Source organism: Pyrgilauda ruficollis, unplaced genomic scaffold (assembly GCF_017590135.1).
Source record: "Pyrgilauda ruficollis isolate IOZ18807 unplaced genomic scaffold, ASM1759013v1 scaffold91, whole genome shotgun sequence".
Lineage (NCBI taxonomy): Eukaryota > Metazoa > Chordata > Aves > Passeriformes > Passeridae > Pyrgilauda > Pyrgilauda ruficollis.
This window is the reverse complement of record NW_024531155.1, coordinates 2,065,432-2,079,341: the sequence shown is the minus strand read 5'-3', so window position 1 is coordinate 2,079,341 and position 13,910 is coordinate 2,065,432. Positions and strand designations below refer to the sequence as shown.

General features: G+C 37.8%; 1 protein-coding gene across 5 annotated transcripts in view; it reads left to right on the top strand.

Moving 5' to 3' along the window:
• The first annotated feature begins 471 nt into the window (after positions 1-471).
• The window catches only part of MAPK10 (mitogen-activated protein kinase 10), a 72,995-nt gene continuing 59,556 nt past the window's right edge, over positions 472-13,910 (top strand). For 2 of the 5 annotated variants that reach the window (XM_041489226.1, XM_041489225.1), the window contains exons 1-2: positions 472-537; positions 9,962-10,131. In XM_041489226.1, the coding sequence (XP_041345160.1) occupies positions 472-537; positions 9,962-10,131 (236 nt within the window). Of the gene's footprint in view, positions 542-9,905; positions 10,132-13,910 lie in introns of those variants that run through there. The other 3 variants (XM_041489229.1, XM_041489228.1, XM_041489224.1) reach the window with 2 other exon arrangements.

Here is a 13,910-nt window from a genome sequence, read left to right as displayed (position 1 = left end):
TGTTAAGACCAGAACCAGAACAACATGGGATGCTCACAAAGTGGAAGAATTTACACAGTGATGTAGCTAGTCTTTCCATTTCTATAACTTTTCTAATACTTGTCAACTTAGGACTTGTCTTTTTCCTCCCCATAATAATAAGTGTCTCCTATTACCACATTGTTTACAACATTATTGACCTGATTTTGTTGTTTTTGGTGTAGGAATATGTAAGTGACATGATAAACTTTGAATTAATGGCACCAGTTACTGTAAAGTTTTCCAGATGTAACCAAGTCATATTTGGGGCCATGACCTTGACAGGCATTGGACAGAATTTAAAGCTTTTTTACAGTTCAGTGTTACACCATTTCTGGTTTTGACAAGCTGGGTAAGGTTTTATAATCCAAGTGAAGTTAGAGCTGCATTATACTTGCACATCAGCAGCCAGACAAGAATTCTATGTGTACTTTTCTTTAATTGCAGGTATTTATGAGCCGCCATTTCTTGTATTATTGTGGTGAACCTACTCTGGATGTGAAGATTGCCTTTTGTCAGGTGTGTGTTCCTTACAGGTAAAACAAGGTACAGTATATACTTGTACTTCATTTTTGCAATACATGCTATAATTAGAGAAAAATAGAAGTGAGTTTCAGCAGCTTACTGCAAGTAACTGGTTATAAAAATGAGAATAAATACAAAAAACAGAGAAATGCATCACAAAAAATTACTTTTCTATGTGTCCTCAAGTTTATTTTGTAATTTGGTCTTAATGATTTTTTATTTTGTTTTGATAAACTCTTAGTTAATATTCTGAGGTTTTTTAGGGAAAAATAATGGCACAGTATACAAACAAAAACTGCAAATTAAAACTATAAAATAGTTTTATATATATAAAAGTATAAAATCTTAGTCTCTGTTCTTCTGAGACAGAGCCTTTTACATTGTAGCCTGTGACTAATTTTCTGTTACATATACTGGAAGTGAAGGAAATGTAATTAAAATGGTGGTCTTTACCTTGTCTCCCATTGAACACTGTGTGCTTTTGAGGTCTTGGAGCCATGAGGCTGCACTAAAGCCAGTTCTGTTTTCTACATCACCCTTGAAATGGTTTGGTCACAATGTATGGGAGCCCACAAAGCTGAAACTAAATCTTTGATGCAAAGAAAAAGCTTTTTCATTTATCCAGTTTTTTGTTTTCTTGGTTAATTTAGTTAGCATATTTATTCTCAAATCTGTGTGCATAATTTTCCCTTGTGAAAGAAAGATGACTTTTTTGCTCACTTCTGAACAGTGTTTGTGCTTGAATTCTGTCTCTTTGTAGTTTTAAGGGTTTTTTGTGAGATGGAACATCAGTAATCTAACTGGAGAGATATTAGGGACATTCTTCACTTTTTGAGGCTGAAAACAATGCTGCAGTCTTAGAAATTAATTTATGATAAACACTATTTTTGTTCTTCTATATTACAAGTGGAGTCCAAGTGAAAACACAATTGTAAAAAAGGAAATGGCTATTACTTGTGTGTAAGCATTTAACATGAGACAGTGACAGGTGTTAGAAAGTTTGCTTTATGTTTTTTAACTCAGGGACATTAAATATTAATTCTGCTGAGAAGGTTGAATCTGCACTTAGGAATCATCAGCCCTGGGATGGGTCTTGGCTATTCAGTTTGATAATCAGCTTAACTGTCTTTTCTATTTTATTGCCTGTTCTTCATGCGTGTGTGTTTAACTGGCTTAATTCTTCCACTGGCAACTTTTTCAAATGTAGTATTTTTGTAGTGTTTTGACAGAGTTTGCTTCCAAAAAAAAATTGCAGAAATTGCAAATTTTTTTTCTCAGATTGTATGAGAAAAGTGTTATTGATAAAAAAGTACTTTCACTGTGCAGAATAGAGGTTTTTTGCATAGCTCTCCTCTCCTTTTTACTTAGACCATTTTGGATGCATTTTTATCACTGAGTGAGATTAATTCCTATTTGATGGCTGCAGCAGGTACCCAGAATGGCATCATCCACTAAATACATACAAAGAGATACTATCCTGGCATTGTAGGGAGCAGAATTCCATCCTTCAAGCACTTGCCACACAGACACCTTTTCAAGGTCTTCAGACCTTCAGATCGATACTCTTGAGGATAAAAACTGGTTTAAGCTTCATGTTAATTTATTCTCCCCATAAAGACAGGCCCTGATCCAAATAACAGCTGTAACTATGTGCAAGAACAGTCTCTAAATTAAGTGTCTGGTTGCATTAAGACCTGTCTTGGATGCTGTTCATTTGTATTGTTTAGAGTGGGATGGGGCATATATCTCTGTCCTTGGTCCAAGAATCCAGATCTTTATTTAGAGACTAGGAATAGTGTCCAGGTGGTAATATTGTTTATTCCATTCTTATTCCTGCTTCCATTTGAAATTTATGCCTCACTGTAGACTTTCTCCAAAGTGTTTGTGCTGAAGTGCCTTTCTTAAAGCTCCAAAATTTAAGAGAACCCTGATTATTTTTAGTACTGGGGGATGTATTTTTTTTTCTTGATATATATTTGTGGCCTAAAAGGCATAGCTTTATGTGCTCTGAAGAAAAGTGACATATACATAATTACAGGCTCTTATCTTTGACATAGAGCTTATGTCAGTGAGCATACTAGTTTTGTACAATGAAATGCTAATTCAGCAGGAATAGAATTTTAAAGATTTCCAGCTTAAGGAAAAAAAAAAAAAAAGAATGGCTCTTCCTGGGAAACACTTAGTAGCATGAGTAGGATAAATATGTACCTCCCTACCCCTTCACCCTGTTTGCAGTGTGAAAACACCCAGGTCTGGAATTACTGGACATGGGTAGCCAATTTGTGTTCTGAAACAGACACCTTTTTTAAGGCTGAGGAAGAGGACATCTGCTTTTCTATCATATTATGAAAGTAGGACAAGAAGGCCTGTAGAATTTCATTAGACTTCTGTAAGGCTGGTATCACAAACAAGCTTTTATCCGTAGGACCCTATACATTTTTATTGTAGCACAAGGTAATGCAGAGTAGTGGACATTACATTTTAATACTAATATACTAACAATATCTCTAATAATTCCAAAAGAATACTGACTTCTTCATCCACATTTTTGTCCATTTAATCTTTCAGTATTTTTTTAATCAGTATGAAGATGTGTAGCCTGTCAGAATTTGCCTGCTCCCTAAGCTGTAGGTATACAGAGTACTTTTATTTAGAATACAATTCTAAATGTAGTGTGTCCTGTGATTATGCCTTCTATTCAAGGGGAGATTGGCTGGTATTCAAAAGTTATCAATAATTGATATATTAGATTTTTATGAATGAAATGATACTTCATAGGGTCAAGAGCTGTCTATTTCTAGCTAAAGGTGTGATTACTTAGCTCCATACAGTCTTTATTTGTAAAAGGGAGAATCCTTTCATTAGCTATTGTCTTCACATCATATACTGTAATTATATCGTTCTATTGAGAAATATACTTTCTCTCCTGCATCTTTGGCTACATTTTGCATTTGGATCACTGATGTAGTTTCCCTCCATGCAGAAACCTCAGTCTCAAGGAACCTTTCCTTTCAGTGTTTCTTGATCAGTCCTTTCAACCTCCTTAGGTGTGATGACCAAGGCTGGATGTCACCTGTGTGTCAGCATTGAGCTCTTCAGGCATCAGGGGGATGAGGAATCATTTGAAGTAGTGTTTTCTTGTGCAGATACAGATTGCTCATCTGTAGGAATCTGGCCTTGCAATGAAAGTCACACCTCTGGGACACAGTGACTTCTGAGCAATACATGACACCATAGTTACAAATGAGCTATGAAAATTTGGTGCCTGTAAGAAGGAAGGAATTAAAAGTACCAAGAGCTCAGTGAACATGTGGAGGACAAGAGAAGAATAAGTAAATAGTGCTTTGCTTCGTTTTGAGTAGATACAACGGAAAAGAAGACTTGCTGCTTTTTGTGTAATCAGAACTAGGTAAACTGATAGGTTTTCAGTATCTCAGTAAGAAGAGGTTAAACAGAGTGTTTAAACAAATAAATAAAAAACAACAACTATTTAAAAAGCACCCAACATAACAGAAAAAAAAACCCACCCAACCAGCACTTAGAAATATTGTACTACGTTTAATAAAATGCTTTAATATGGTGTGTTGAAATAGAGTGAATAAAGCAAATGTAAAAAGATCAATCACTGATCAATCAAGGCTGAGTTGTTTGCAGGGGTCTGTTGTCTACTTGAAAGGCTAAGTGCAGAAAACCCTCTGTCTGGGGGGCAAGGCAGCTGGAGAGAGATTAAAAGAAGGCCAGAAATTACCTTTTAAATCCCACTCAAATTAGCTTTTAAATCCCACTCAAAACACACTAAAATCAGGAAGACTGGGTGACTAATACAAGCCTTACAGGAGGAGAATGAGGTGGAAGAATGGAGAACTGTTGTATGATGTGGCTGGTAAAAGCAAAATTGGTAATTACATCTAGCCACACACACACAAGATGAAACTCTGTGTAGGAGATTGGATCACTCTTTATGAACTTCTGAGGTCAGGGAGAGCCAGAAGATTGTGAAGAGAAAAAAACAGATAAAATTTCTGCCATAAATGTGTCATATATAGAATACACAATTTAAAACAATACAGTAGATCTTTCTATCCAAAGACACTCTGTATTTCCCAAGTGATAGCTTCTGTGGCCATTCAAATTTACACAGCAAAACCTGTGACCATGAAATTCGAAGCAGAGGGCTCAGCAAATTCATGTTCATGCCAGAATTCTGGCACTTGAAACTTCTGTGAGAATTAGAGCTGTGCAAGTGGGAGGACAGCCATTAAATTCACAGTGCTGCTGGCTGAGCAGATGCACCCAGGTGAGCAGGGTTTGCCTCTGTGCACGTTTGCAGAGCTGGCCAGAAGCCTGAGGGTTTTACAAAATTCATGAATGTTGGTGTGTACAACCTCAGCATTTGACTTTCAAGGTTAAATTATAGCTTTAAGATATCCTTTTGTATCCTGAGGGATCCAAAGGCATCCACCTCTAGAATGTGCTGTGGTCCAGGCTCTGTCTGATGCTGGGTGCAGATGTGGGGCTGCTGGGACCCATCATGGTGTCTGGCTCAGAGCATCCTCTCTGCTTCATCCTGCCAATCTCTGCAAACTGGGAGTCAGCCTCTCAGTCTTCCACATGATTCTTTCACTCACCTGCATTTACACACACGTGGAGGGCTTTAAATTATTTCAGTAGCCTTGCATCATGGCACCCTTGAACAGGTGTTCCTGCCAGGATTTCTGTGGGCAGACAGGGAAAGATAAGACACTGAGGTAAAGTTTCCCCTCTGCTGATGCTGCCAGCAGAATCTGTGACAGTGCTCACTGTCTTGGAGATGCAAGGTAGAGCAATTTGCCTTAAATTGTTGCTAGTGTGGTTTGTATTTATAAAAGCTGAAATGTATGAGATGCTGAGCTGCAAGACATTGCTGTATTTTAGGCTCCTCAATAATAGAAGGAATGGTGTTCAGAAACAAAGGTCTGTCAGTAAAATATGATAAGTAGAGTTATTTTGTAGGATAGAAATAAAAAAATAAAATGGGATATCAGGAAGCAATTCACCTTACAATATAGAAAATAACATAATTTTATTTCTGTTGGGCTTTTTAACTCTCTTGCTCTCTGTACTCTGAAAGAAAGGAAAAGAATATAGTTTGTAGCTCTGTGTGAGGCAGTAAATTATTTTACTTCACTGAATTTTTAAATACTTATCCTTTGAAAGCAAAATACAGGCTCTCTAAGCAATTAGCAATGGTGACAGCATCTTTTTCCTTCATCTCAGATGCTTGAGTCTTGACAGTTTATTTTCTTTTCTCTTTCTCACTTGTCAGGTTACTAAGCAAACATCATTGCAAATATAGCTACGTGCTCAAGTGAGCTAACAAGGATAGTTAGTTTTTCAGGGCTGAGAAACTTTCACTTCTCTTACTCTTAAATTTCTCAGTATGGAGGAAAGAGAATGGCATTGGGGAATGTGTGTGTGTGCATTAGAAGTTTTCAATTAGGTACTGAAAGGAGAAAGTAATGGTTCATGCATTTTTGTACATATGAAATGAAAGCTAAGTTCCTCTCAGTGTTGAAGTAATGTAATTTCATTGTCCAAATGTTTATGGAAACTGAGAACAAATGGCATTTCCATGCATACTTTGTCTCTGAGAAATAATCTTTCATCTTACAGAGAGGTCTGAGAAACTTAAATGTGTTTTGTTCGAAGTTTCACAGCTTCAATGTTTACTGTTGTTCTGGGGCCTCAGCATTGTAGCTTGCCCAAGTTCATTTGAAGTTCACCTGAAAATGTATTAACTCATTGAAATTCACTTTACTATATGAGACCTATACATTTTTACTGTGATATCCTGATTGCAATGTGTATCTATAAACTTCCTTCCCCCATCTATTTCTTAATGAAATACTAATTCCTGGTTTCTTATGAAGTTAGCCTCAATCACATTTGAAAGGAGTTTATGGTTAGGTGCATCTGCAGTAGGGTGTGTACTGGAAATTCCTAGCCCTGGGTTCCTTTCTGATGCCACATAATCAAAGCTTTAACTTAATCTGCCTGTACAAGACTTGTAAGCATTGTGCAGTGAAACCTGAATCTGATATAGCTTAGTGGTGTACAGAGGGGCGTCTGGGGGAATATCAATACCTGTAACAACACCAAGGCTACTGGAAGGGGTTTAAATGAGCACTGAGAATGTAACAGGAGAAGAGCAAAATGTAGTGTGTCGGCTTCTTTAAGATGAGATATGTGAATGTGAAGACTGGGAGAAGAACTTTTTAATCAGGGTTTGAAACTAACATTGACATGCTCTGTAAAGAGTATGAATTTCCTTGCTAAAGGAAAAAGATTTTTTATCCTAATTTTGGAGTGAAACAAAACTGCCATTTCCGTGTCCTTGATAGGAAGTGGCTCTTGAATCAACCAGAGATGGTTCTTGATTATGTGTCAGCTCGGCTTGGGGATCTGATCAAATGTGATTAATCCAATAATGCTGTTAATTCATTGACTTAGGGATTTGGTTTAAGTCAGCATCATGACAAGGATAGTTATATCATTCATCTCCTGTTGTTATGAAAGTAAGCAGTGCATTGGGCGTTAGTAACCTTACTATGCTTTTGTTTTCCTTGTTTAGGCTTTGGTAAAAATTGGAAAATAGGGGGCTTTTTTGTAGTTTTTTTAGCAGTTTTTTTAGTTTTTTAGGGTTTAGAGCGAGGAGGCAACTTAGACCTTGGCCTGTCCACAAAGCTGAAATTTTTGTCACTCAGAGGAGGCATTCTGCTTGAAGTAAACTTCAAAGTAAATCAGCCTGCCTTGAATTTTACAAGTAATGCTTGGTGTTTGCTTTCTATCAAAGACCTTATGGGACACAAATTTTTAAGTAGGGAAAAAGATACTAATCTAAAAAGAAAAAATTATTCCATGAAAAATAAAACAGTCTTTAGCTTTCCCTCTCACACTCTTAGGAGCAGAGTGTCCTAGGAGTGGTCTGTGCTGTGCAGAGGAGAGCTGCTCATCAGGACATCTGCATTTTCTTATCAGTTGTGGTCTTCTGGGTCCACAACTTTAATTGCTGTTGACTGAAGCAATTGGATATGTTAATTACCCATATAACTGAGGTACTACAGAGTGGTTCTTCTCAGCTGTTTTAATTGATTTTTAAGACATTTCTGGATTTAAAAGAACCAGCAGCAGTTCAGAAACCCCGCTGTACGTAGCTTGAGTTTCCTGAGGCTAGTAGTTCACACAGTCAGGCTAACTTAAAAGCAAGTAATTTTTATTCTAGACATAGAGTGATAAAATATGTGCTCCCATGTAGCTCCATGCCACAGAAGGAGCTGTCAGGTAGCTTGGGAGTGAGGACACAAACAAGTTGTGGCAGGCCTGGCTCATCCAAGCCTTAACACAGTCATCCAATTTGTTAAAAATATTCACTCTGTCTGTACTTCCAGAGGAGCTGGATATGAGTCAGGCTCACTCAGGAATGCAATTTTTGTGCTGACACTTTATACATAAACATTGGTTTCAGAGTAATGGGTGTTAATGCTGAATATGTCCTGCATTGTTCTGATAATGACATCAGGAAAAACATGCTCCAAACGTGCTTGTCTAGCCAGAGGGAGCTGTGAAATTCCTGTCAATCGGGAGCATGTTATTTAAAAACCTCAAAAAACCTCCCAGTTTCAGGTCTGGTATGAATACCTGAGCTGAATAGCCAATTTATGCATCTCTCTTCACAGAATGGAAGACGTTTTAAGACTAAGGCTACACAGTGTGAATCAGTTTCAGCCTGTTTGTCTTCCAATGGGAAAAATTCAAACCTCTTCTGCAATCATCTCACTCTCTGGAAGCTTCAATTTAGCACTGTGTCAGTGTCTATAAATGTCTCCCTTTCTTTGCTAGGACAAGGCGTCTCCTGCTCTCCCCCTCACAATGTTTGATGAACAAGTTAATGTAAAGTTACCACTTGGTTTTCTGAGATGAGACTTTGTGTTTGAATGAAGAGCTGTATTTATTAAAAAGTTTTGAAGTCTCTGAATGAGGTGTTAGGATGATGCTGTCCAGTGACAAAGGGCCTTCCAGCAGATAATGGACAGAAAAATAATAATAATTTTTCCAAAGCAACCCTTAAAATCCAAGTTCTTTGCAAGGTCAGCAATCTGTGTTTAAAGGCCAGATTTTTGGAACACTGTAATGATGTCCTTTTTAATTGAATGAGTAATGTAATCAAAGGTAACTTTACTTTTTCCTCAGCTCCATCAAATTTCAACTTAGCAGTCCATAAACACATAATTCTTTTGATTATTCAAATTTTCTGGGGGAAAGAAATTTATAATAGAGCAAATAAGAAAATTTATAAGCTGTGTTTGGGAGCACTGAAAAAAAAATAAAAGCATAGACAGAGGCATAGGTATTTTTTGGTTTTGCTTTATGGAAGGCATTTGGGCATGTCTTGACTTCCATAACTGAACTGTCAACTGTTTTAGGGCAGATCTGTTGTAATATGTTGAGCTTTTGCTTCCTGTGCTCAGAATCATGTACTATAGAATCCTTAATTACAAGCACTTAATTCTGATTTTTATCTCAAATTACTATAAATTTGCTCCGTAGGGAGCTGAGCTCAGCAGTAGCCATAAAGAGGTTATAATGTAACTTGCTGCATGGTAATTTTACAAATTTGAGGGAGGGATTTCTAAGTCTTGTAAAAATTATTGGTTTTTAATTTTACAGTTTTGGGGAGGAGCACTGCTGTGCAGTCCTAGCTACAGCGCTTGGTTTTGTGTCGTGAAAATTGGTGTTTGCTGCATTTGTTAGGTCGTGAGAGCAACTCTCCCTCCTATCCTTAGGAACCCAGAACTCTCGAAGACCTCTGCAGCTTCTGAGTAAATCTCCATGATACTGAGCCATGTTGGGTCACAGCTTGTCTCATTAACTGCTCTGTTTCTTTTGCAACCCCTGTCAAAAGGTTCTTAAGGCCTTTATTACCTGCTCAGGGAAAGATTTAGCACTCATGGGAATACATTTGCTTGTCTGATCCATAATGAAGAGCCTGATTCCTGTGTCTCTCGTCCCACTTCCACACTGATGAAAGTCATCTTATTTTAAATTAATTGCAAAACAAAAGAGGGCAGAATCAGCAGGAGCACATAACCAGTAATCATGAGGCAGGAGTGATGGCAGGCAGAGACCAGTAGCTGGAAGTATCTATATCACAAACATCAGCTGGAGAATTCACTGGTTTTCCTTAATCAGTGCCTTTTTATGGTGACTTCCTGAATGAAAGAAGATTTGATACATTCTTTATGAAAAATGAGCCAAAAATGAAAAGAATTTATATTGAAAAATTAGGCTGATAGTGCTTTATCAGTATTCTAATGCTTTATCAGCCTTGGTTTCTCTGTTTTTACCAACCCCTCTCCCCTTCCCTTCTTCTGTACGACAGGGATTTGGGAAACAAGTGGATGTGTCGTATATTGCCAAACATTACAACATGAGCAAAAGCAAAGTTGACAACCAGTTCTACAGCGTGGAAGTAGGTGACTCGACCTTCACAGTCCTCAAACGCTACCAGAACTTGAAACCTATTGGCTCTGGGGCTCAGGGAATAGTTTGGTGAGTATCAGCACTTTCTCTTATGATGCCTTGAAAGAGAATTGGCATTTTGCATCTCCTCACAGTTTGCCAGCCACAGCCCTTGTCTAAAATTGCATAAATAGCAGTCAGGCAACAGACATCCCGAGGCAGAAGGAGCCCAGTGGTTTGCTAATAAATTCCCCAGCTGGTGAGAGTGATAGCACTGGGTTTATTTCTCCACACAGCAAAATGGAACTAGCAAGAAAGCAGGAGAGAGATCTTATCATAATTGACAACTGAGGCACTATTTCCAGAGGCAGTGCAAATAATATCCCAAGTAAAACCCGTAATTTTAGTATTTGTACAGTAAAAGTCTGAGAGCAATACAGGAACTTGTCACATCCCATAGCATTCTCAAATATTCAGGGTGGAAGCCTTTCGAATTGAGGCAACTGCTAATGTTTCCTTTTCTCAAAAGTGATGTTTCAGTGATGTGAATAATGTGAACAAAAGATTAATTCAGTAGCTCTCCTAAACAATGCAATTTGAATTTATCGTGTTCAAAAGTTGTCGAGTCCTGGGTGGCTTTTGCCTCTGCATTTTTAGACATGGCTTTTAAATTTCTGTGGCTTGTATTTAAATGTCTCTGTGGAAGCATTTGTTACCTGTTTAATTATAAGGCATTTGGGTAGCTATAACAATCTTTTATCTATAACTTGTTCAGAGGTAAAGTCTCAATTCTGTCTGTCACCTCTGTCACTGTTTTTTATTCAGAATTTGATGTAATGTGTGTTACTTTACAGGTAGAGGCAGTGATAAAGCAAGAGATTCCTGTAATCCAGTGGCAAATGTTTTTTGGATGGACTGTTGGCATTGGCACCATGATTGCCAGTGTGACAGCACTGACAGCACATCCTTATGTCTCAGTCCATCACTTACAGTGTTTAGTATACTTTGAGACCATGCAAGTCCAAAGATTGACCTAAATGACCAATTACCATAATCCTTATCTTAAACACAAAAGAACTCAAGGTTGCTTTTAAATCAGCTTTGGGAAAGAGGCATATTTTGGGTTCAGTCCTACTGAAAATAATTTTGCACTATTTGTTCAATTCCATGGAAAGCAAAGATGGTTTTTCTTCCTCCTTTCTATCCTCTATTTGTTTCAGAGGAAAATCAGTTTTTGTTGAACCTCTCTGCAACTGAATTGCTGTAATGAACAATTGTGAGCAGCAAAAAATGGAGAAATTAAGCTAAATAAAATCAAAAGCATCCTGTGAATGTTACTTTTATACTAAGAGTTGACAGCAAAATTTAAGAATTTCTTAGGAAGGAAAATCAAATCAGAAAACAAGCAAGTTCAAGTGAAAGTTAACACAAATCCCCTGAAATAGTGAGTAGCAGGGAGAAGCCATAAAAGGCCTTTTTGATGATTGAGATATAGAAGTATTTCATGACAGATGGGAAGATAATGAGCATTTTTTTCTTACTTTGTGTTGCATGGTAAACTGCCTGTTGTAAGGCAGAATTTACCAGAAAAACAATCAACCATCCATCAGCAAAGCATGAAGAATCAATGGTGAAGTGATTAATTAATGAAAAGACAACTGGGAGCTAAATATTTGTAGTTTAGCTAAGAGAAAACAATACTTGATGAGAAACATCTTCAGTTGTGTAAGTTTCCCCTTAACTTATATTGACAATAAGCTTACACAGTAAACTTGTTTAGAATAAGTTTCTATTGTAGAAGCTTACTCTGTTTAGAAGTATTTTGATGGAAATAGAGTTACATCTAGAAAAAGCTAACTAAGGTAAAAAAATACTGAAAACCTGCCTATTTATGCAGCACAGCATGCTTTGCTGCATAAAGGAGGTAATTTGCCCTGCTTGTCTTGCTCCTTTGCAAAGAATAGCCACGAGGAGTGCCTCTATGAAAATAGTGGAGAAAACCTAGGTCATGGGTTTCTTTCAGATCCAGTGGCTCTGTTTATTCTCGATGGCTTGTTCAAGTGCCACAGATGTGGGATGCAATTCTGTCCCTTGCTGCCAGAATTAGAAGTGTAGAGGCCTAATGGGTGATTTCTGATTGTTCCCTCTGCCAAGGGCGGCACAGGTAGGAGTTTAGGCTCAGTCTTCTCAGAGCATGGACAGTTTCTGGATTTTCCTTCAGGATACCTGTAGGTAAGGACACTGCCTCTTATTGAGTGGAATAACTGGCTGCCCAGCTACTGGAGACAGCTTTGGTGCACAGTGATACTTGGTTTTGTGGAGTGATGGAGCATGGCTGCTGAATGCCAACTCCTTTTAGGAGGGGAGGCCTGATGTTTTTCAGGCTCTGGAAGGTGTTGCAGGGTTCCTAGGGCAAAGCCACAGAATACTGAAACCTTTCCTATACAGTTCTATGAACAGGTTTCAAGATAAGTAGGAAAATGTCAGTGGAAAACAATTTATGTCATGGAACAGAAGCAGGCACAGGAAGCAGGAAATATGGTTATGAAAAAAGTAGGAACTTGATTTCAATGGATTGTGCTAAAAATTACATGAAAAAAAATTATTTTCTTGATATGGAAGCATTAAAGATATTAAATCTTCAGGAGATAATAATTTAGTGAATATGTGAAAAAGACAAAACCATATGGTGGGATTGTTATAATTATGCTAATGTGAAGTAATTATAAACCCAGTAAGGAAATGGTATTTATACAGACATAGTATATACAGGATCTTTGGAAACTAATCTTTGGGCTCTTTCAATGGGTTTTGTGCTAACTATGTTTACAAAATGATTTTAGCAGCCAAAAGAAGGAAAGAAAACAAGCTGCTTGGAATCTCTTGAGCAGGGAAGCTGCTCTTCACCCTGCAAACACTACTCTTTATGAAAGTGTAAGCTGTTTTCCTACTGTACATCACACTGACATCTGTGAGAAAGCCTATAAAGGGTGTGTTTGCATGTCATTATCATGTCATTATTACAGGCATGATGACGATGGGGCATCACTGAAACACACCTTTGAGTTTATTAGACCAAACTGTAGTTGTAAGAACTGCACAGGCCTGTAGCCACACTAGTTAGGCTCTGAGTCTGTCATAGAAACAGAAAACAGTTTTCTGAGGTTAATTAGATATGTGCCATTACACTGCTGAGAGAAGAAGTAGCTGATACCCCTCTGCAATGTTAGAAGAGAGTTGACACCTACCTCATTTTGCAAGGGGCTGAGAAAGAGTGACAGGTCATTTTCAGCTTGGGTTTGTGCATGGTGGGTGATGGTGGATGGAGAGGAATTCTCACGTTCCATAAAATCAACAGAAATATGTGTTTCTTTATGTTTTACATGAATGCTTTTTGCCTGGAAGCAAGGTAATTGATCTGTGGGTTTTCTGCTGTGGTTTGCAAGCCATCATTTTTATGTTGCCTGTGATATTTTTGATACTGTCTGTGATGTCTAGAAAAATGGTGTTGTACAGAAATATTTCAAAAGCAGTTTGAAGGGCTTCTGACAGTTTTTGAATTTACGATTGAAGCAAGGGTGAAGTCCAGGTTTCTGAGGCAGATAGGGAAGGCATCACTTACAGGCTTGAGGACACAAGTAATTAAAATCTTAGCAGTATCTTACAGAAGACATTTGGCCTGTTTTATTACCACATGATGGCTATGCCTATGTGTATTATAAGGAGAAAGCTTTGAAAACAAAGTTGTCTGGGTGAACATCAAATAAATGAGGCTGATGATGCCTTTCAGCTGAAATCTTTTATCTTGGTCTTTTCTTAAAAGTGAGCACAAGCTTTTGTGCTGCATGATGTTGAGTTGTGGTCTAATG